Source organism: Microcaecilia unicolor, chromosome 3 (genome assembly GCF_901765095.1).
Source record: "Microcaecilia unicolor chromosome 3, aMicUni1.1, whole genome shotgun sequence".
Taxonomy (NCBI): Eukaryota; Metazoa; Chordata; class Amphibia; order Gymnophiona; family Siphonopidae; genus Microcaecilia; species Microcaecilia unicolor.
This window is the reverse complement of record NC_044033.1, coordinates 35,410,708-35,433,769: the sequence shown is the minus strand read 5'-3', so window position 1 is coordinate 35,433,769 and position 23,062 is coordinate 35,410,708. Positions and strand designations below refer to the sequence as shown.

Sequence of the window (23,062 nt, the reverse complement as noted above, 5' to 3'; positions counted from 1 at the left end):
GACATCGGGGGAGCAGACTTTTGTAAAATAGGTCCCAGTACGAGGCTGAAGGGCCGGGAGAGAGGAAAGGGTTAAAATCTTTATAGGCATATATGTGTGGTCAGTGACTCAGTTGTTTGGGGAGGCTAAGGTGGAGTGGGGTGGGCAAAAGGGTGAAGGTAGCACCTATGTCAACAGCAAAGGGACAGTGAGGGCACTTCTGAACACAGCAGTGAAGGACCCCTTCACTGTGTCTCTGGTGCACCTGCACTAGTCATTTCCCCCTAGTATCTGTATTACTGAAGGTATTTACACTGAATACACTCCAGGGAATTATGTACCAAAAATATCCATATACTGTACCACAATAATACTAATTATTAAACAGAATAGTATTTACAGTATTCTGTAAATATATGCAGGTACTTTTAAAACTTGGCTCCCAGTCAGTCCTAGCTCTCTAGTCCAGCATCTTCCTGTTGGCCATGTGAACAGTGATGTTCAGCAGCACTGTAACAGAAATCCTGTGGTTACTGGCAACCATAAGATAATTTGGCTATCACATATTTGGTGCCAAATGGCCACCAGGTTTACTGCAGAGTTACAAAACATGTTTAGAATAGGCATTATCTATATTAGACGAATCTAATGGTTAGAGAAGTGAGCTGAGAACCAGAGAAGCTAGGGTTCAAATTCCACTGCTGTTCCATTACCTCCTGTACAAACTTAGACTGTAAGCCTCCAGAGGCAGGAAAATACCTGTTGTAGCTAAATGTAACTCACCTCCAGCTACTACGATGAGAGGTATGAACTAAATTCAAATCCAAAGTCCAGTACCAGGTATATTGTGAATACAAAACCCTACAAAAGTTACTCAGGACCTATAGAGCAACTCTAGCATACCATAATAGCACTAAATTTCCAGGAATCACATAAGGGTCTATCTAGGAAAAGACAGCACTGTAAATATTGCAGTCAGCACTAGAACTCAATACATCTATTGAGAAAACTAAGCAAGCTGGATTAGTACAGATTGATCCTACACAGAAATTCAGTGCTTAACAGAATACCTGGCCTCTTTCACACACAGACCCTCACCAAATGCAGAATAAGTAAGCATAACCTAAAAATAGAAACATGTAGACAAATTATTCTGAAGCCAGAGTCTGCAACACCAGAGAAGTAGAAATATGTGTCCCCCCTGTAATGTGCAAAACAAAGTTAGTAGCTGCAAATTTCAAAAACTGACATATTCCAATCACTTTATTAGACATTAATACAAAAAAAAAAAAACAGAAAATAAGGTGATATCTTTTTATTGGACTAAATACATTTTTTTTGCTCGTCTCCCCATCATCCAGCACCCCATTTATCTCTCTTTTCACCCATCGCCCTGTCTCTCTTTCCCCATCCAGCATCTCTCACTCTTCCTCCCCATCCAGCATCACCCCATCTTTCTTTTTTGTTAGAATCCAGTATCACTCTCTCTCTACCCCCCACCACCACCAAATCCAGCATCACCAGTGGTTCTCAACCTTTTTTTTTTTTAGTGAGGACATACTTGATGGACAATGCTCACATCCATGACACATTACATAAATGACCCTCGTGGACCTTTGATCTGATACAGTATGTCAGTTCTTATATATTAAATGTAAACATGTTCTGCATCTAGAAAAACCCTATCTCCCCCCCCCCCCCCCCAACAACAGGTGCAGATCGTAATTAGCACATTTTCTCCATGAAGGTTATCATACAAAAAAAATTATGATTATCGCATTATCTCAGTAATAGCGAAATACATTTTTCCACTACCAGGCACATTGTGAAATAACACAAAACTTGAAGAAATCCTAACAACATACATGTAGAAAATCTACCATACAACAGTAGCACTATTCCTATGATTTAAATAACAACAGGCAGCACAACAAACAATACACAGGACGCTAGAATCATAACAAACCTACCACTGGTACAACAGAACAAGTGAAGCTGCTACAGAATTCTACACAGAAACTATTTGCCAACAGAATACTACGCCTCGGTCACACACCAAATACAGAACTAGGGATCACAAATTAGAAATATAAAGACAAAAACTGAAACTGGGAAACCGAAGAAGTCAAACTAAGTATGTACCACAACATAGGAAAAATAAAAACAGAAATGCGTTTCCTCTTGTACTGAAAAAAAAATACAAAGACATCCATGATGCACATTTCCCCAAACTAACGTATTCCACCAAATAAATTCAGATAAAACACTTTTTTTCTACCTTTGTTGCCTGGGTACTTTATTTTTCCAAGCATATTGTTTCCAGTTTCTTCTTTTCTGTTTTCCTGTAAGTCTTCTACTCTATTTCCAGTAAGTGCAGTCCATTTGTCCTTTCTCCACGTTACTCTTATCGTTTCCTATTCCCTCACTATATCTCTCTGATATATTTCCTCTCTCTCTCTCTGTTTTCTGTCTCTCCCCTCAAATTTCACCTTCTCGCTCTTCAGTCCTCCACCTATATTTCACTTGCCAGTACCTATCAACTTTCCATGTCCTCCTCTCCCCCCTCAATCTCCTGTGTCACTTCATCCTTGGCCTAATTCCCTTCTCTTTCACCTACTCCTCATTAGTACAGTTCTTCCCTCTGTACTTACTATCCTCCTCTCACTCCTCTCCTTGAGATCCTCCATGGTCTCTCCCACTTGGTTCCACCATGCCAAGTATCTCCCCCTCCCTCTCCCTTCTTACACCCTTGTAGCCCAGCAGCTCTCTGTCCACCAATATGGTCCAGCATTTCCCTGTCCCCTCTCCCTTCTCTTCCACCCCTATGGTCCAGTAATTCCCTTTCTCCCCCTCCCCTTCCTCCTTATGGTCCAGCAACTCCCTATCCCTTCTTCCTTTCCCTCCACCCCGACAGTAACTCCCTATCCCCTCTACACCTATGGTCAAGCAACTTTCTGCCCTCTCTCTACCCCTCCACCTTTATGGTCCAGCAATTCTCTGTCCTCTCTTCCTTTCCCTCCACCCCTAGGCTGCAGCAACTCCATGTCCTCTCTCTCTCTTTCTTTTCCCCCCTTATGGTCCAGCAGCTCCCTGTCCCCTCTCTCTCTCCCTTTCCCACACCTCAAAGTGAAGCTTCAGTGTTCAGCAGGGCAGCAGCTCAGAGAGGAGAGCCTGCTCAGGAAATCCAGCCTGGTGCCATGAGAAGTGGCTACACATACCCAAGTGCCATGCACCTTTCCAGGCTGTGTAAGTGGCAAACTGCACAGTAAAAATAAAAGCTTGCTAAGCATGGTTTAGCCCCTACACAACCCAAGGAGCACCGCATCAAGGTTTGTGTACCTGCATCTCCTGTGAGTCCAGCATCTCTCCCCTTCTCTTACTTACTCTCTCCATCCACCTATGGCCTTCCATCTTCTTCCTTTCTCCCTGGTCCCCTCACCCGTAGTCTGGCATCTCTCCTATCCCCCTACCCATGCAGATCTAGCACCTGACCCCTTCCCTCCCTCTTTCTCTCCCCCCATAGGTTCAGCACATCTCCATTCTCCCCAATGAGTCCAGGACCTTTCCCTCGTCTTCCCTAAGACCCCCTGGAGTCTAGAACCTCTCCTTCTGGTCTCAGCCCCCCCCCCCCCATGAGTCCAGCAACTCTTCCTCTCGTTCCCTCAGCCCCCAACGAGTCCAGCAACTCCTCCTCTCATTCCCTCAGCCTCTCCTGAATCCAGCAACTTTCTATTTATCCCTCAGCCCCCTGCGAGTCCAGCACCACTTTCTCTCTCAGCTGTCTCCTGAATCCAGCACCACTCTCACTTTTTTTCTAGCCCTCCCTTGAGACCAGCACTGCTCCTTTTTCCCTCAACCCCTATCCTGAGTCCAGCACCTTCTTCTTCCCCCAACCCCCCTTCCCAAGTCCAGCACCTCTTTGTGTTATTTGTGAATCTAAAATGTAACCTTCTACAAAACATGAAGTGAAGATGTGATTCCATGAGCCGCAATGAAAGGAGAGTTTAATTTTACTTCCATTTAATTTCAATATATTCCATCAATTTTATAACACCTGGCTTTCCAAGGCAGATTACAACAGTTAAGATGAAACTGTCAAGAAACATGATATCCTCACTGCAATTTCATCTGTATTGTATAGAACAGTGAAGAAAAATTAGAAAAAAAATACAGAGTTTTTTTTTTAATTTTTATTTATTCCATTATATAATTTTACATTCATATCATATAAATGCTCAGAATTAGAAAATAATCAATAAGGAACTAACAAAAACAATTCCCATTTGGGATTAAAGGAAATTAAATTTTTTATATTTGACCAGAATTTTGGGGAGCAAGATCTGGAAAAAAAAGAGAAAGAAGAATAAAAAATGAAAAAAAAAAAGAGAGAAGGACACAAAATCAACCCGCTAGCAGTATACACAGCGTTATCTGTGTTCGAATTCAGGTTGGAACTACATCCTTTTCCTTTGACATTATAAACTCTGACATTTTCTTTGGGTCTAAGAAAAGGTAATTAACATTATTAATAGATATAAGACACCTACATGGGAACTTTAAAACGTAGGTGCCCCCTAGTGCGAGCACTCTAGGTTTTAACATCATAAATTCTTTTAGTCTTTTCTGCGTGTCCTTATTTAGATCTGGAAAAATTTGTATCTTTTCACCCAAGAACATGTCATTCAAATGTTTAAAATATAGTCTGAAAATGTTATTGCGATCGGATTCAAATGCAAATGAGACTAATAAGGTAGATCGATGAGTAACAACTTCCAGTGAACTTTCCAAGAGATCAGTTATGTTGAGTCCAGGTTGAAGTTCCAAGCCTCTGGATTTAATTCCATGTATACTATGAGCTCGAGTAATAGGAGGAATAGCTTCTGTTGGAATTAGCAAGATTTCTCTAAGATATTTTTTCACCATATCAGTTGGAGACAGTACTGGAATTTGAGGAAAGTTTAAAAATCTTAAGTTATTCTTTCTGGCTTGGTTATCAAGATATTCTAGTTTTTTCACTAGAATATCCCTGTCTCTGATAATTGTTCCTGTTTGACTCTGTAAATCCTTAATCTCTCCACTTAATAGTACAATCTTTCCTTCATTTTCATGTACTCTTGCTGTTATTGAATCCTGTCTTTGTTTCAATGAAGAAACTTCTTCGGTAAAAGTCTTTATAGCTTGGGAAAAGGTGGAGTTCAATCCCTGAATTGCCTCCCACAGATTGTCCATTGTAACTATAGCCGGTTTTGTCAGTCCTCCAGCCCCCGAAGAAACAAACCCTATGTTAGTGGCAGGAATCGGATCACTCACCGTTCCACCTCCCAACATCGATGTTACAGGGGTTGAGACATCAGCAGGCCCTCCTCCGGCTGCAATCAAGCTCAGCTCCTCAGCAGTTCTTCCATCCTCGGTTTGCTTCCGGGTTGCCGTGGAGTGGCCAGCAGGGGCGGACTCAATGACGCCGCTTCAATGCTGTGATCCGAGTGAACCTCGGATCCAACCAACGCGGGTGTTTGTTGTTCCTGCCTCCGAACTCCACAATCTTCCAGCGTCTGCTGGCGGTAAGCGGGACCCTCGGGGGTGGAGGAGACTGGTCGCCTGATTTTCCCCTTCCTCCTGCCCTTATTCTCTAGGGGCAGGAGGAATCTCACTCGTCGGCGTTTGCTGGAGTAGGGAGCTCAGGAGCACACATCCTCTCCCGACGCCATCTTGCTTCCACCCAGAGTTTTTAACTGCTGTTTCTACCAGCTACATTAATTTTTTTAAGCTGTTGTAGTGAATTTTTATTTCATATACTGGGCTAGACAGGCTCACTCACCCTGGCTGTCTTCCGTTTTTAGCCAACTTCCTTGACTGATATACCGTCTTCTGTTCTCAATCTAACCTTCTCCTCCCCTTCCATCCCTCAAACCTGCTTTCTCTAGCAGCCCCTCCCTGCTGCTGTTTCCCTGCAGTGATAACAGGCTGCCTGAGCCCGTGCCGAATGCTTCCCTCTGCCACGTCCCACAGTTGTGTCAGAAGGGCAGTGGCGGAGCAGAAGGAAACATCAGACTCCGGCTCACTCAGGCAGCCTGTGATCGCTGCTGGGAAATGGCAGCAGGGAGGGGCTGCTAGAGAAAGCGGGTTTGAGTAACCGAGGGGGAAGAGAAAGCAAAAGCGCTGGTGTTAGTCTGCTAGGCTCGGGGGCGGGGAGTGTTTGAGGAGAGGAAAGAAGAGGGATGCTCGTTTTCGTACGATGAGAGAAAGGGGAGAAGAAGTGCAGCAACGTTTAAAATAAAATCCATGCTGCTGTGTGGCAGCTTAGTAGCAGGCAAGGTAGGCGCTGTTTTGGTTTGAAATCTGATTGGGGGAGCGGCCGCTCCTCTTGCGCCCCACCTAGCAACGCCACTACACCGGAGGGAATCGGGGATGACCTCCTCTTACTCCCCCAGTGGTCACTAACCCCCTCCCACCCTCAAAAAAAAACATTTTAAAAATATTTTTTGCCAGACTCTATGCCAGCCTCAAATATCATACCCAGCTCCATGACAGCAGTATGCAGGTCCCTGGAGCAGTTTTAGTGGGTGCAGTGCACTTCAGGTAGGCAGACCCAGGCCCATACCCCCCACTACCTGTTACACTTGTGGTGGTAAATGAGAGCCCTCCAAAACCCACCACAAACCCACTGTACCCACATCTAGGTGCCCCCCTTCACCTGTAAGGGCTATGGTAGTGGTGTACAGTGGGGGGTAGTGGGTTTTGGGGGGGCTCAGCAAACAAGGTAAGGGAGCTATGTACCTGGAAGCAATTTCTGAAGTCCACTGTAGTGCCCCCTAGGGTGCCCGGTTGGTGTCCTGCCATGTGAGGGGGACCAGTGCACTACGAATGCTGGCTCCTCCCATGACCAAAGGGCTTGCATTTGGTCGTTTCTGAGATGGGCATCCTTAGTTTCCATTATTGCTGAAAATCAGAAACGAACAAGTCTAAGGACGACCATCTCTAGGGACTACCTAAATGTCAAGATTTGGGCGTCCCTGACCGTATTATTGAAACGAAAGATGGACGCCCATCTTGTTTCGATAATAAGGGTTTCCCTGCCCCTTTGCCGGGACATCCTGCAAGGACATCCTCAGGAAAACCTGGGCGCCCCTTTCGATTATGCCCCTCTATATCTTTCTTGAGATGCGGTGACCGGAATTGAACACATTATTCGAGGTGTGGTCGCACCATGGAGTGATACAAAGGCATTATAACGTCCTCATTTTTGTTTTCCATTCCTTTCCTACTAATACCCAACATTCTATTTGCTTTCTTAGTGGCTGCAGAACACTAAGCAGAGGGTTTCAATGTATCATCAATGATGACACTTAGATCCCTTTCCCGGTCAGCGACTCCTAATGTGGAACCTTGCATTACATAACTATTATTTGGGTTCCTCTTTCCCACATCATCACTTTGCACTTGCTCACATTAAATGTCATCTGCCATTTAGATGACCAGTCTCCCAGTCTCATAAGGTCCTCTTGTGATTTAACACTTTGAATACTTTATGTCGTCAGCAAATTTAATTCTCTCACTAGTTACTCCCATCTCTAGATCATTTATAAATATGTTAAACAGCAGTAGTACCAGCACAGATCCCTGGGAAACCCCACTATCTACCCTTCTCCATTAAGAATACTGACCATTTAAACCCTACTGTCTGTTTTCTACCTTTTAACCAGCTTTTAATCCACAATAGGCCACTACCTCCTATCTCATGGCTTTCCAGTTTCCTTTGGAGTCTTTCATGAGGTACTTGTCAAATGCCTTTTGAAAATCCAGATACACAATATCAACCGGCTCACCATTATCCACATGTTGGTTCACCCCTTCAAAGAAATGTAATAGATTGGTGAGGCAAGATTTCCTTTCACTAAATCCATGTTGGCTTTTCGCAGCCATGCGTTTGAATATGATCTGTAATTTTGTTCTTTACAATAGTCTCTACCATTTTGCTCGGAACTGACGTCAGGCTCACCGGTCTGCAATTTCCTGGATCACCTCTGGAACCTTTTTTAAAAGTCGGCGTTACATTGGCCACCCTCCAATCTTCCGGAACCATGTTTGATTTCAAAGATAAACTACATATTACTAATTGTTTTGCAAGTTCATTTTTCAATTCTATCAGTACTCAGGGATGAATACCATCTGGTCCATGAGATTTGCTACTCTTTAATTTGTCAAATTGCACCATTACATCCTCCAGGTTTATAGAGATTTCATTCAGTTTCTCCGACTAGTCAGCTCTGAATACTATTTCTGGCACAGGTATCTCTCCCAAATCTTCCTCAGTGAAGACTGAAGCAAAGAATTAATTTAATCTCTCCGCTATGGCTTCAGTGAAGCTGGAGGAAGAATATTTGCAAAGATGCCCTTTGTTCTCAGTCCTCTTCAATGTTCTTATGGGTTATCAGCTAGAAGCAGCTGGTTACAAAGCTTATATTTATGCAGATGATACTACTATTTTGATTCCAATAGATAAAGATGTAGTGAAGGCAATTGCACAAATAGAAAATTGTATGGCAATGATGTCCACTTGATGTTTAACAATTGTCAAAAAAGTTTCTTTTGATACTCAACATCTGCCGAGCTGTGACCTGCTGAGAGACACAAACCTTGGACGCCAGTGAGACAATATGGTCTGCTCTCATCTTCGGGAGGTAGGCTCGAACCAAATGTGTGTCGAGCAGGGCTCCTATAAACTCCAATCGCTGGACAAAGTGTAGATGGAACTTGGGGTAGTTTAAAACAAGCCCTAGTAGCTCTAGCACCCAAATAGTCATCCGCATGGACTCCCGAGCACCATCCTCTGAGATGCTCTTCATCAGCCAATTATCAAGACACGGGAACATGTGGACTCCCAGTCTGTGTAGCAATGCTACAACTACCGCTAGACATTTGGTGAAGACCCTGGGCCAAAAGGCAACACAAAGTACTGGTAATGATGTATTCCCAGCCGAAATCGAAGATACATCCTGATACTTACAGCCCACCAGAAGTGAGTAAATGCATTACATAACTATCGTTTTTCTGAACCATTGGGAGAAGGGTGGCCAGGGAAACCATCCCGAACTTTTCTCGGACTACAAATTTGTTCAGGGCCCTTAAGTCTAGGATGGGACACATCCCCCTTGTTTTCTTTTGCACAAGGAAGTACCTAGAATCCCTGCTCCCTTTCCCCTGGTGGAACAGGTTCGACCGCATGGGCCTTTAGAAGGGTGGAGAATTCCTCTGCAAGTACCTGCCTGTGCTGAGAGTTGAATGAATAAGCTCTCGGTGGACAATTTGGAGGTTTGAGATGCCAATTGAGGGTGTATCTGAGATGGACTATTTGAAGAGCCCACTGGTCAGAGGTTATAAAAGACCACCTTTGATGAAAATAATTTGAGCCTCCCCCCGACCAGTAAGTCATCCGGGATGGACACTTTTACTGCAGCTAAGCTCTGCTGGAGCCATTCTGAAGCTCGTCCCTTGCTTTGATTGGGGAGCAGCAGGGGCATTAGACGAACGCTGTTGACGTGAATGAGCGCACTAGGGACTAGCCTGAGTAGGCTGACAAGCCAAAGGAGTGTACCTATGCCTTCAATAGTAGTAGGGACCGCTCCTTGGCTTGCCAAAAACCCTCCTAGAAGATGAGGTAGATGCAGAAGATGCCCAGCGAGACAGAGAAGAGATGATTATCAGTGTGTTTATTGATTTGGTCAGCAACCTCCTCAACCTTCTCTCTGAAAATGATATCCCCCCGGCAAGGGGCATCCGCCAACCTCTGCTGAACAGAATGTTTCAAGTCAGAAACACGCAGCCATGAGAGTCTGACCATTGTTATACCTTGAGCAGAGATCCTGGATGTCACATCAAAAGTTCATAAGTGCCCCTGGCCAAGAACTAGAGACATGCCTTCTGCTGCTTGACTAGCTGGCAAAAAGGCTTGGCCTGCTCCAGAGTGAGCACATCCACCAAGTCCAACAGCTGTCGCACCGAGTTTCTCAAGTAGATGCTCATGAAGAGCTGGTAGGATTATATACGGGAGATGAGCATTGAAGCCTGGTACAACTTACTACTACTACTATTTAGCATTTCTATAGCGCCAAAAAAATCCAGGGTTCTAGCTTCTCTGTCTGGAGGTGACGAGGCATAGTCCCTAGTACTCCTGGCTCTCTTGAGAGCGGACTCCACCACCGTGGAATTGAGGTAACTGAGGCCTAACAAAATCAGGTTCACTGTGGATCCAATACTGGGTGTCAATCTTCTTGGGCCCCCAGTTCTGGACGAGGACTTCCTTGAGTACCTTATGGAGGGGGGCAGTCACAGCCTTCTTAGGAGGAGATGTGTAGTCCACGACCTCGAGCATCTTGGCCCTGGGCTCATCCTCCACTTCCAAAGGAAAAGGAATGGCATTAACCATTTCCTTAACAAAAGATGGAAATGAAAGTCTCTCTGTTTCAAGTGGAGGTGAGGGTTCAGAGGGAATCCCATAAGACTCATCTGAGGAGAAGTATCTAGGATCTTCCTCTGAATACCATGAGTGCTCCTTGTCAGTGTCGGGCAGTATCTCCCTATGGGATTGCAGAGACCGAACCTGCCTCGATGCCGAGGAACTGTGCCCTCGAGAGCGGCATTGAGAAACTGGCTCACGTCTCGACTCTGGCAAAGCTTCCTCCACCAACATCGAGGCAATACTGGCTTGGGTGCCAGTCGACACCAGGGTTGCAAGCAGTGTCGGAGGCCGCACCGCAGGCTGAGGGCCATGCGGGGTTGCAGCGGGAGGTATGGAAGAAGCAAGCACCCCGATAACGAAGCACACTGGTACGTAAGGCCATCCAGCAGCTCTGGGAGCAAGGTGCTAGTAAGGGCCAACACCAGGAAAAGCTGGGGTGCCGGTTGAGGCACAGGTTGCAGAACTGCTGGGGTCAATGCGGGCGCAGGATCTTGGCTGCTTGGCGACAGGCGCATCAGCACCTCCAGTATGGAGAGAGAGCGATCCTACCGGCGCAGATAGTTCTCGGGTGCCAAATCCTTTGATGCCCCAGAGCTCCAGGCACCATGTGTCGAGGGTGACCAATAATAAAGGCTCCTCGGTGCTGACAAAGATGACGTTGAATCCTAACGTTGCTTCAGGGTCTGGTCTGACAATGGACATTACTGGAGGGCCTGCACAGCAGGAGGCCTCGAGACAGGTGGAGACCCATGACTCCTCACTGCTCCCAGTGTCTAAGGGTCTTGAAGCAGCCATGCTTACCAACGCTCCCAATGCTGGTGCAATGCTCGAGGGACTAGACTTGGCTCCAAAAATTCTCTTGTTCTCGGAAAACCTGGGTCCTCTTCATGTGAAAACAGAGAACACAGTTAGCAGGGCTATGGTCGGCCCAAGACACTGAATGGATGTCTTTTCCCGAGATAGTCCGACTGCACCAGGTACAGCACTTGAAGCCACTGGGAGTCTTCGTAGACATGGACGGGAAAGCCTCGTCGGCCAAATTAATTGACTCGATGGTGCTTAAAAAAGGGGCAAGGCATTCAAAAAGGAAAGGGAAGAACCTGACCAAAGTCAGGGCCTAAAAACAGCCCGATGACAACGGAAAATAAAACTGAAGAAATAAGGACGGGTTGGAATAAAGGTCCAAATAAAGGAATCACAAGAAAAAAATGAGAAAATTAGCCAAAAGGCACTGAAAAGCTCTCAAGAACCGGGCAAGTGAGGCGAGGACAAAAAAGCGCACCTTCTCCTCAAATGGAAAAGCAGAACTGAGGAGACCATATTCGTGTGACAGGCGAGAAAGTGCTCACACTCCACAAAGCTCTATTTTTAACTTTGGCAAAATGCCAGACTGGGCGATGCGGATCAGCGTCACCCACTTGTGAGAAGATTGAAGCCTGCTTGTCCTTGGAGAAAAATAGGTACACAGAGATGGAAAATAGATGGTGAGCATGGAGAAAAGAAATGTCAAATGGGCAGGAGACCCTGGTGAGTGAGTTAAGACGGAAGGAAACAGAAACCAGAACCTGGAATCAACATGATTTGAAAAATAAAATGACCAGACCAAAAAAAAAAAAAAAAGACAGAATAAAAATTGTATTTTATATTTGTGAATAGGATATGTCAGATTTGAAATGTGCATCCTGCAACAGCTGGGGATAGTCATGGCTGGGGTCCATGGCAGAAATCTGGGAGGGGACGCTACCAGGCCGTGCCTTCTTTAGCGTCCAGCAGGGTTAGGGCTCTCTTTGGCTAGGGGGCAGTTGCCCTAGTTGACACATGCCAGGGATGGTGTTAGAGGAGTGCATCTTTATATTTTGCACAGTTGCTATTTCTTTGGTGTTGTACTACATGAAAGGTGTGGCTTCATATGGTTTTGGTTTAATACATGTTTATAATTTTTGGTCAGCTATTATGTATTTTGCATTTGTGTTCTATGTGTGTGACCTGAGGTATTCTGTTAGCATGAATTTTCTATGTAGCATTCTGTAGTAATTTGGCTTGTTCAGTTTTCCCAATAGTGGAGGGGATATTTGCGAGGGGGAGGAGAGACAGGGGTTTGCTGATCCTTGTATTGTATTGTTTGTGATTTATAAAATAGTTGTACAGAATACGGTTTCTTTTTATGCTTTACTATAATGATTTAAATATAAAATCATAACTGTTTGAAGCTTGTGCAGATGGGATCAGATGGTGCTCACAGGGACAAACTATGTTCTCCTGTCATTCTCTACGCCAAACACAGCAGACTCATCAGGTAGAAAAGCAGTGGGTGACTCAGATGCCAGGATCGATCAGACAAAACAGACTCCATTCATCAAAGAAAGAAGGGGTGGGTGATTCTGGTTACAAGTACCGATCCCAAAAACTTCTCCTTAGGTTCCTGTCCCTATGGGAATCATGCTCCCTTTCCCTGTCCTCACTTCAGTGTAAACTAAATTGGTTTTGCAGCAGAGACAGCCCTGAGAGTTTCCGTTGGTGACCTGGGGGCAGATCATGGTGTTAAGGAGAAGAGCAGGAGATGCAACAATCTCCCTTCTTGCCTAAGATTTGAGAGTTGTGCCTCAATGTTTGTAGGGGCTGAGAGCAGTAGCACACATCACTGCTCTAAACTGGCAATAGCGCTGCAATCCCTTTCAAGTGCCCTCTCTCCCGGCTGCTTCTTCTGGCAAACTTGTGGGTTTTAAGGCCATGACTCCAGTGCCTCCATTCCCAGCAGGGAGCCCGGCTTTGGTGCAAAAGCTCTCTTCCGGTCACCAGGACTCCCTATTTGCAGCTCAGGCGTGGGTATATAGGTGTATGGTGCCATGTTAAGGTCAGCTCAGTGCACTTGGGCCCTCTGCCTTATTACAAATATAACAGATCATGCCAACTGTGTCTTGGTCTATATGGCTGTTGAAGTGAGCTGTATTTGTTATGTATGCTATCTAGTTAGTTAAATGTTTAACAATAAAATGTCAATTTTAAAATCTCTGCTGATCGGAGCTCGGAGATACTCAGTTGAAATGTCTTCGACTCAGAGGGTACTTGGCTTGAAAAAGTTGGGAAACACTGCTCTGGCTCATCCTAACTGAAACCTGGCTCTCCCTGGACGACTCGGCCTCAGTCGCGGCCCTTTGCCATGGAGGCTCTCTCTTCTCCCACACTCCCCGCCCAGTTGGCCGCGGTGGAGGCGTCGGGCTACTACTTTCGCCCTCCTGTAGTTTCCAACCCCTCCTCCTACCGCAGTCTCACTGCTTCTCATCCTTTGAAACACACTCCATCCGGCTATTCTACCCATTGCCACTCAGAGTGGCAGTCATTTACCGCCCCCCTAATAAATCCCTCTCTTCCTTCCTCACCGATTTCGATGCCTGGCTTTCCGTTTTTCTTGAACCCTCATCTCCGTCACTCATTCTCGGAGACTTTAACATACACGTTGATGACCAATCCGACTCTCACGCGTCTCAGTTCCTCACTCTAACATCCTCCTTCAACCTCTAGCTATGCTCCACCGCCTCGACTCACCGGGACGGCCACTGTCTTGACCTCGTCCTCTCCTCCTCCGGCTCCCCCTCCAATTTCCACACTTCAGTTCTTCCTATCTCGGATCATCACCAGATCACCTTCACACTTCTTCACACCCCACCTCAACCCCGTCCAACTCTAACCACTACCTCCAGGAATCTCCATGCTATTGACCCTCCCACCTTATCCTCTTGTATCTCCAATCTCCTCCCCTCCTTCTTGTCCTCCGAGTCTGTCGACAAGGCTGTCTCCGCATACAATGCCACTCTCTCCTCTGCTCTGGACACCCTCGCTCCATCCACCTCCCGTCCCACAAAGCGTACTAATCCCCAGCCTTGGCTGACCCCTTGCATCCGCTACCTTCGTTCCTGCACCCGATCTGCCGAACGCCTCTGGAGGAAATCTCGCACCCATTCAGATTTCCTTCACTACAAAATCATGCTATCGTCCCTCCACTCCTCCCTATTCCTTGCCAAACAGGACTATTACACCCAACTGACCAATTCTCTCAGCTCCAACCCCCGTCGTCTCTTCGCCACCCTTAACTCCCTCCTCAAAGTGCCCTCCGCTCCTACCCCCCTCCCCCCTCACTCTCCCCTCAATCACTGGCCGATTACTTCCGCGACAAGGTGCAAAAGATCAACCTTGAGTTCACTACCAAACCATCTCCTCCTTTTCACCCTTTAACCCTCGACCAACCAAGCCAGGCCTCTTTCTCCTCCTTTCCAGACATCACCGAGGAGGAAACCGCTCGCCTTCTTTCCTGCTCGAAAAGTACCACCTGTTCCTCTGATCCCATCCCCACCAACTTACTTAACACCATCTCTCATACTGTCACCCCGTCCATCTGTCATATCCTCAACCTCTCTCTCTCTACTGCAACTGTCCCTGACACCTTCAAGCACGCCGTAGTCACACCTCTCCTCAAAAAGCCATCACTTGACCCTACCTGTCCCTCCAACTACCGCCCCATTTCCCTCCTACCCTTCCTCTCCAAAATACTTGAGCGTGCCGTTCACAGCCGCTGCCTTGATTTTCTCTCCTCTCATGCCATCCTTGATCCACTTCAATCCGGTTTTCGCCCTCTACACTCGACAGAAACAGCACTCTCTAAAGTCTGTAATGACCTGTTCCTTGCCAAATCCAGAGGCCACTACTCCATCCTCATCCTCCTCGATCTATCCGCCGCTTTTGACACTGTCAATCATGATCTACTCCTTGCCACACTGTCCTCATTCGGGTTCCAGGGCTCTGTCCTCTCCTGGTTCTACTCCTATCTCTCCCACCGCACCTTCAGAGTTCACTCCCATGGATCCTCCTCCACCCCCATCTGTTGGTGTTCCCCAGGGATATGTCCTTGGACCCCTTCTCTTCTCAATCTACACCTCTTCCCTGGGTTCCCTCATCTCATGGCTTCCAGTATCATCTCTATGCAGACGACACCCAGCTGTATCTCTCCACACCAGACATCACCGCAGAGACCCAGGCAAAGGTATTGGCCTGCTTAACCGACATTGCCACATGGATGTCCAACCGCCACCTGAAACTGAACATGTCCAAGACTGAGCTCATCATCTTTCCACCAAAACCCACTTCTCCTCTTCCTCCACTTTCTATCTCAGTGGATAACACCCTCATCCTCCCCGTCTCATCTGCCCGCAACCTCGGAGTCATCTTCGACTCCTCCCTCTCCTTCTCGGCACACATCCAGCAGATAGCCAAGACCTGTCGCTTCTTCCTCTTCAACATCAGCAAAATTCGCCCTTTCCTCTCTGAACACACCACCCGTACTCTCGTCCACGCTCTCATTACCTCCCGACTTGACTACTGCAACTTACTCCTCACCGGACTCCCACTTAGCCATCTATCCCCCCTTCAATCTGTTCAGAACTCTGCTGCACATCTTATATTCCGCCAGAACCGATATACTCGTATCACCCCTCTTCTCAGGTCACTTCACTGGCTTCCAATCCGTTACCGCATTCAGTTCAAGCTCCTCCTTCTTACCTACAAATGTACTCAATCTGCTGCCCCTCACTACCTCTCTACCCTCATCTCCCCTTATGTTCCCACCCGAAACCTCCGTTCACAGGACAAATCCCTCCTCTCAGTACCCTTCTCCACCACTGCCAACTCCAGGCTCTGCCCATTCTGCCTCGCCTCACCCTATGCCTGGAACAACCTTCCTGAGCCCCTACGTCAAGCCCCCTCCCTGCCCATCTTCAAGTCTCTGCTTAAAACCCACCTCTTCAATGCTGCCTTCGGCACCTAACTCTTACCTTCAGGATATCTGGACTGCCCCAAATTGACTGCCCCCATCGTATCGTCTACTCACTTGTCCTTTAGATTGTAAGCTCTCTGAGCAGGGCCTGTCTTTTTATGTTAAATTGTACAGCGCTGCGTAACCCTAGCAGCGCTTTAGAAATGTTAAGTAGTAGTTTTCCTCTTACTCTGCCCCATACAGGAAGCTCCCGTTATTCCAGTCAATGTTTTTTACAGCTGGCTTTTTTTCACTCCTCACCAAATCACTTCTCTCTCTTTTCCCATTTATGCAGCATCACTCAACTATTTTTAAAAAGTTCTTGTCCATGTATTTTTCTTTAATTTGTCCAATCAGAGCTTATATTTGCAATGGCTGTCTTTTGCAGCTTTTCCGCTGACTTTTTCCTCTTTCTTCCACTTTTTGGTGAGCTCCATTTCTCCTCTAATCAAATGCACGGTTTGGGGCAATAATACAAACCCCAAAGTACCAGGTTGTCTAGAAGTTGCATCTGGGATTTTGCATCTACCAAAGTGGAGGAGTGGCGGACTTTGGTCCTGGGGAACTGGGTTCGATTCCCACTGCAGGCACAGGCAGCTCCTTGTGACTCTGGGCAAGTCACTTAACCCTCCATTGCCCCAGGTACAAATAAGTACGTAAGCCGCATTGAGCCTGCCATGAGTGGGAAAGTGCGGGGTACAAAAAAAAAAAAAAAAAAAAAAAGTTGTTTTATAGCTTGGTCACCTTCATTACAGAAACAAAAGCTTATGGGTTGTGCTATTTATATGGCAATATAGAGGACTGTGATATAGGTATTTTTTTTATGAATCCCGTGTTAAATTCTATGTTTGGGAATATTTAAGAAATATAAGGTAGAAGGGTGATCCTAGGATAGACTATTGTGATTTATACTGTATACCACTGAGGCAAATCTGAGAAATGTGGAGTATTACGTTTAAGACAGTTAAGTCAGTCAAGTAAATAAACAAGCAGACAGACTTTCCTGTCTCTACACCGCACCACTTAGCGCTTGGTAACTATGAACCACACAGTGCAGGACCAGCCTGCTGATTTCACAGTTTCAAATCTACCGAGACTTGACACAGCGAAATCAGCAGGTTGTTTATGTTTGGCTCAGCTCAAACTTATTGAGAGCCAAGTGCAGAAGCAGGAAAGCCCATTTCTCTAATGGCAGCGATGTGAGAGGGAGATGCATCAGCTGGCTGGTTAGCTGGGTGAGAGTAACTGCAGAAAGAAGGGGTTAAAAATGCTGCTCAAAATCTTACAAAAAAACTACTTGATATATATACTTGGTACTTGCCAAAATAGAGTAAATCTAAGGGTACACAGTTAGCAAGTACATATCTCAACCTCTCTAATTTTCACCTTGGCGTTTTAGGAAAAGACTTCAGACACTCGGTACCTGCCGCAATTTTTCAGCTCAGCGGTCCCGTTCGCTCAATGCACCATAGAAAAATTTCCTTTTCTTAAAGTACGTGCAGTTGGCAAGTATCATCATACGTCTAAAAAAACCTCTACTTAAAATACATCAACACATGTTGGAATATTAGTAGAACTGGTACTTAGCTGTGGTACATTCTGTGACTGCTGGGTACGCCCGACAGCGAGCTCCTGTTTCGCTAGGTGCTTCGTAAGGAGCTGAACCCAAAAGCAGTCACAGAATGTACCACAGCTAAGTACCAGTTCTACTAATATTCCAACATAAGTGTTGATGTATTTAAGTAGAGGTTTTTTAGACTCAGCTAAACACACTGTGATTGGCTCAAAGACTTCCAGGTCTCTCAGCTGAGTGAAGCACAGCCAAAAAGGACGTTTTTATTATTGCGGGGTTGAATGTCCAAAAAAGAGCCTGCAGCATCAGAGTCTGTTTGATTTTTTTTTTAATAAAGCTTCACTTAAAAAAAAAAATGTCTATTTTGGGCAGCACCCCCCCTCCCCCCTGCAATAATAAAAACATCCTTTTTAGCCGTGCTTCACTCAGCTCAGAGACCTGGAAGTAAGGGAGGAACATCCAAATAAGTACAGTTGTGGCCGAGTGGTTAGAGCTGCGGTCTTGTAATCCAGAGATGGCGGGTTCAAATCCCACTAATAGTTTTGTTAAAAAAAAAAAAAAAAAGGACGAGCACTTGGATTTTTTTTGGCACGGGCAGAGCAGCCAGCCTAATGCTTTGCTGCTCTGCGCATGCTTGACCAGCGGATTGGCCGACAGTTTTACGATGGAATAGAGAATGCAAGTGAGCTACAATGAATAACTCATTTGCATTCCCTTTCCTCGATGCATAGCCGTTCCCTACCGATTCGCTATGGAATTCGGTACGGAACGGCTCTAAGGACGACTTTAGTGCATCTCCCCCGAAGTGACGAACACGGAGAAAAATAATCCCAATTACACGTATACAATGCTTGACTCCATATGAGGAATAACCACTCATGGGGGGGGGGGGGGAAGGGGGGATTACTTTTGGAGTCGTTCAGCACAATACTTTGAAACCCTCATGGGCTGATGCTCAAAACCTATCGGCACTAAAAATGATTAGCGAAGGCCTTAATGTGTGCAGAATGCTCAGAAGGTTCTAGTGCAGGAACCAGTGTGCATACCAAACATTTGTGCAAATTGCATTTAAATATAGGCAAATATATGTAAATGAGATCTTTAGCTATTCCTTTCCAAAGGCTCAAAGAAACAGCATACACACACAAAAAAAAATCCCTTCCCTAACACTGGAGACCTACCGCCAGCTCAGAGGTCATGTTGAGGTGTCAGAAGAGGATTTCTCAGGATTTCCCTTTTAAAATCTTCTGTTTTATTTGAAAAAGGAAAGAAGCCCATGCAAGCCTCTAAGTGCCAGTGGCAAGGAACAAATGTGTGGGAGTCCAAACAAAATTGAAAGTACAAGCCTATACTGGTGCTTGTTTTCTGCGCTTAGATATAAGCTTTTCAAGTGAAAATTTTTTTTGAAAAGCTTATACTTAAGGAGGAAAAGAACAGCGCTGATGTGTGCCTGCACTTCAGGGTCTGAAAGGACATACACACGAGCTTTGCTTACCACAAAACTCTTGTGTGCACGTGCCAGGCACATTCTCCCCCTTGCACAGTGTGCATATAATTTGAATGCTGTTAACACTGAGCATTGGGAAGTTATTTTTGTGCGTTGGTTCCGCAGTATTTTCCAGCGCTGTTCCTTAAAGTGCTGGAGTTCTGAGCATTTTCTATCAGTTCAGTGTGTGGCAGTGATCGAAATGCATACAGAACATAAAAGAAGTCATGCTGAGTCAGACTGTTATGAAACGGATACAATATACTGAAATATAAAACAAATATATGTGTGTTTATACCAAAGCAAGGAGACCCTACGATGAGAAATATGACTCCAAATATATAAAGGGATAGTCAAATTATGATACCTAAAACATATCTTTATTTCTCATCATAGGGTCTCCTTGCTTTAATATAAACACACATATTTCTTTTATATTTCAGCATGATCTTTACAGAAACTGAAACAGGGGCTTCGCCTCCGTGTTAGAACTGCTAGATTTCTCAGCAGCTTTTGACACTGTGGATCATATCATACTAGCACGACTGACAGAAACAAGTATCAATGGAACAGTACTTGTTTGGTTCAGATTTTATCTATCAGACAGGCAACAATCCATAATGTTTGGCAGCAACTCATCATCACCATGGACACTGACCTGTGGGGTACCAAAAGGATCGATACTGTCACCTATTCAGTTCAATATCTACCTCAAGCCACTAGCTGAACTGATTCGGTCAACGGACACTCAGTTCTACATCTACACAGATGATGTGAAGCTAATCATATCTACTGAACCTGATTTACCCATAGCCTAAATGAACTGATTACCTGTCTAACATCAAATCAAGACTGGGCTAAACACAACAAACTTTGCCTGAACCCAAGTAAAACCGAGTTTCTCTGAGCCCTTAACACAAGCGGATACATACCTGATATCAAAATCTCTTTTGGGAAGTACGAACTCCCCCTCAAATCACAAGTCAGGAACCCTGGAACACAGTTAGATTCAACACTTACTCTGATTCCCCAAATCCAAGCAACTTTCAAGAGCTGCTTCTATTTGCGACAGCTATGCAGCCTGTCTCCTTATATTGAGAAGGTAAACCTTATCCCAGTTGTGCATGAGAGGACACTAAGCATTTCATGCAACTTGTTTGCTGTTGCTGGGACCACGTGTATGGGGTAAGGGAATTAGCCAATGAGCACGTAGTGTGCATGTGATTGGAGAAGGAGAGGTTGGTAAGAAAACAGGAACAGAAAATTACCTTTTATGTATTATGAGAAAGAATATCAGAGGAGTATGGTCTTTTTTGTATAATGAAGGAAACAGGAAAATCCTTATATGAACAAAATGTTAGATTAGGAGAAATCAGATGATTTAGAAGAAATAAAACTTGTAACAGTATATAAATGAAGACTGAGAAAGTTTTGCTAAGCAGATTTTGTTATTCAGCCTTTGTGTCTGGCTTTTCCGAGTGACAACCTGTCCCAGCGAGAACAATTATTTTGTATTGGCTTAGAGAAATATCAATAAAGATTTTTACTGGTTGCGCCAAATCTAAATTTGAATTGTCTCTCTTATTCCAGCCTAGGAGTTTATCTCTGAGGGCTAAATAGTGTTCTCCCCTCCTAGGGGGCAAGGGACAGGGGGGACATTGTAGTATGGAGTGGCTTTCTCTGGAAATTCTTTGCAAGTATCATTTTCAGTGAAGAGGTGAATAATGTAATTTATTAAAACATGAATAGTACAAAACTAAAAATAGGGAACCGTTAATTAGCATTGTTAATTCCAGCTGGAGACAAAATAACTTTTAAAGCAAATGTACTAATCAAAGCACAGTTAACCTGGTCCTGGTGGTACCCCTGCCAGGCAGGTTTTAGGATAGCCACATATCCTGAAAACCTGACTGGCAGGGGTGCCTCCAGGAACAGGTATGGGAACCACGGCTGTAGAATCTGTTACTAATGTATGTGAGCAAGGTCAGTCAATAATAACCAGGTTTAAAAGGGGTTTCGTCATGTTTCTGGAGAACAGGTCCCTCAAGAACTATAAGCTACTTCTTACTGCCAAGACTCCACATGCCCTGGCTATGAGTAAAGATCATTACTGTAACGCATGCACAAAACTAAACCATTTGGAGAAGTGCCCCTAAGAGTTGGAATGAAGGGGAAATAGATTTCCCTATTAGATCTATTGGGCACTTTCCCACAGGAGCCAGATTGACTGTAATCCGAGACAGTGTGCCAGCCCCCAAAATCACTGCAAAAATTTACTGTTTTGCAATGTTGGCAGCAATACGGAGAGGGTAGTGGATGCTTGGAATGCCCTCCCGCGGGAGGTGGTGGAGATGAAAACGGTAACAGAATTCAAACATTTGTGGGATATGCATAAAAGAATCCTGTGCAGTATTTATTGTATTTGTACCCCACATTTTCCCACCTTTTTGCAGGCTCAAAGTGGTAGGAATGGATCCTCAGAAGCTTAGCCAAAATTGGGTGGCGGAGCAGGTGTGGGAAGAGGGGCTGGTGGTTGGGAGGCGAGGATAGTGGAGGGCAGACTTAAACGGTCTGTGCCAGAGCCAGTGATGGGAGGCGGGACTGGTGGATGGGAGGCAGGAAATACTGCTGGGCAGACTTGTACGGTCTGTGCCCTGAAAAAGGCAGGTACAAATCAAGGTAAGGTATACACATATGAGTTTATCTTGTTGGGCAGACTGGATGGACCATGCAGGTCTTTTTCTGCCGTCATCTACTATGCTACTATGTATGTTACTATACCTCTAAGATTTTTCTACAACGACACCAAATCCATCCTACACAGAAAACCTGTCATTCTGTTTCTTTACACGTCTTGGGGTCAAATCCTCGTCTCGCCTGTGTAGAAAAAGAACCGTGTACGCACGTGAAACAGACACACTGGAAATGATTACGATCCCCACAAACCATCAGAAGGGCTGAAGGAATGATCTGAAAGTGTCATCACTGTGATGATTAGGTACCTGCATTCTCAGATACCTCACGTCTGGCTAGTCACTGGGCCTGAATAAGGTGCTTGTTGTTCATAAATATATCATCACAGCAAAGCCAGTAGGCTCCATGCTGCAGACGAATCGGGCGGGTCCAGACCTTACCTTGGAATACTCCTGGGCCAGTTTCTGGTACTTCCCCTGCAGTTCTGCTGCCATCCTTCGTCCCTCGGCAAGCTCAGTTCTGACATAGGCGTGGGAAAAGAGCCCTAGCCCGACTTTTCCGCCGCGTTGTAAAAAGCCGCTGAGACACCGCAATAGCAACCTACACGCTGTCACTGATCTTTTAAGAATAAGACGAGCAGAACTACGTGAGAATAAGGCACTCTTGTCAGGTGAGACGTCTTCCCACCCAACGACGGCTACTTTTTTTTTTCACCACACTACCGTAGACAATGAACTATAACTTCTTTCTTTCTCTCTCGCTCTCTTTCCTTTCTTGCACCTATATCCAGCTCCCGCGACCACCGGAGAACGACAGCACAGGGAGGAGACAACTGAGCATTTTTCGTTCCGCACATGCGCATAAACACTTAATTAAACCTGGTGCTGCTGCTTCCGGTTCCGCGAGTTCTACTAGCGCGCATGCTCAGTGTTGGTGTGTGTCGCGTGGGAAGGCTTCTTGTGGTATCTGTCTGTAACCGAGGGGTGTGGAAGGGTCAACGTGAGGTGTCGAAGCCAGGTTAGGGTTAGCTCTGTCCTGTAGTTTAAGCGTGCGAGAAAAAGTAAA

The 23,062-nt window shown here is 45.5% G+C and overlaps 1 protein-coding gene across 1 annotated transcript in view; it reads right to left on the bottom strand.

The window, feature by feature from the left end:
- PPP1R21 (protein phosphatase 1 regulatory subunit 21) overlaps positions 1-22,843 on the bottom strand; it is a 200,592-nt gene extending 177,749 nt beyond the window's left edge. The window contains exon 1 of the mRNA XM_030195830.1: positions 22,438-22,843. Within this exon, the coding sequence (XP_030051690.1) occupies positions 22,438-22,491 (54 nt within the window). The 5' untranslated portion in view covers positions 22,492-22,843. The remainder of the gene's footprint in view (positions 1-22,437) is intronic.
- Positions 22,844-23,062: the final 219 nt, after the last annotated feature.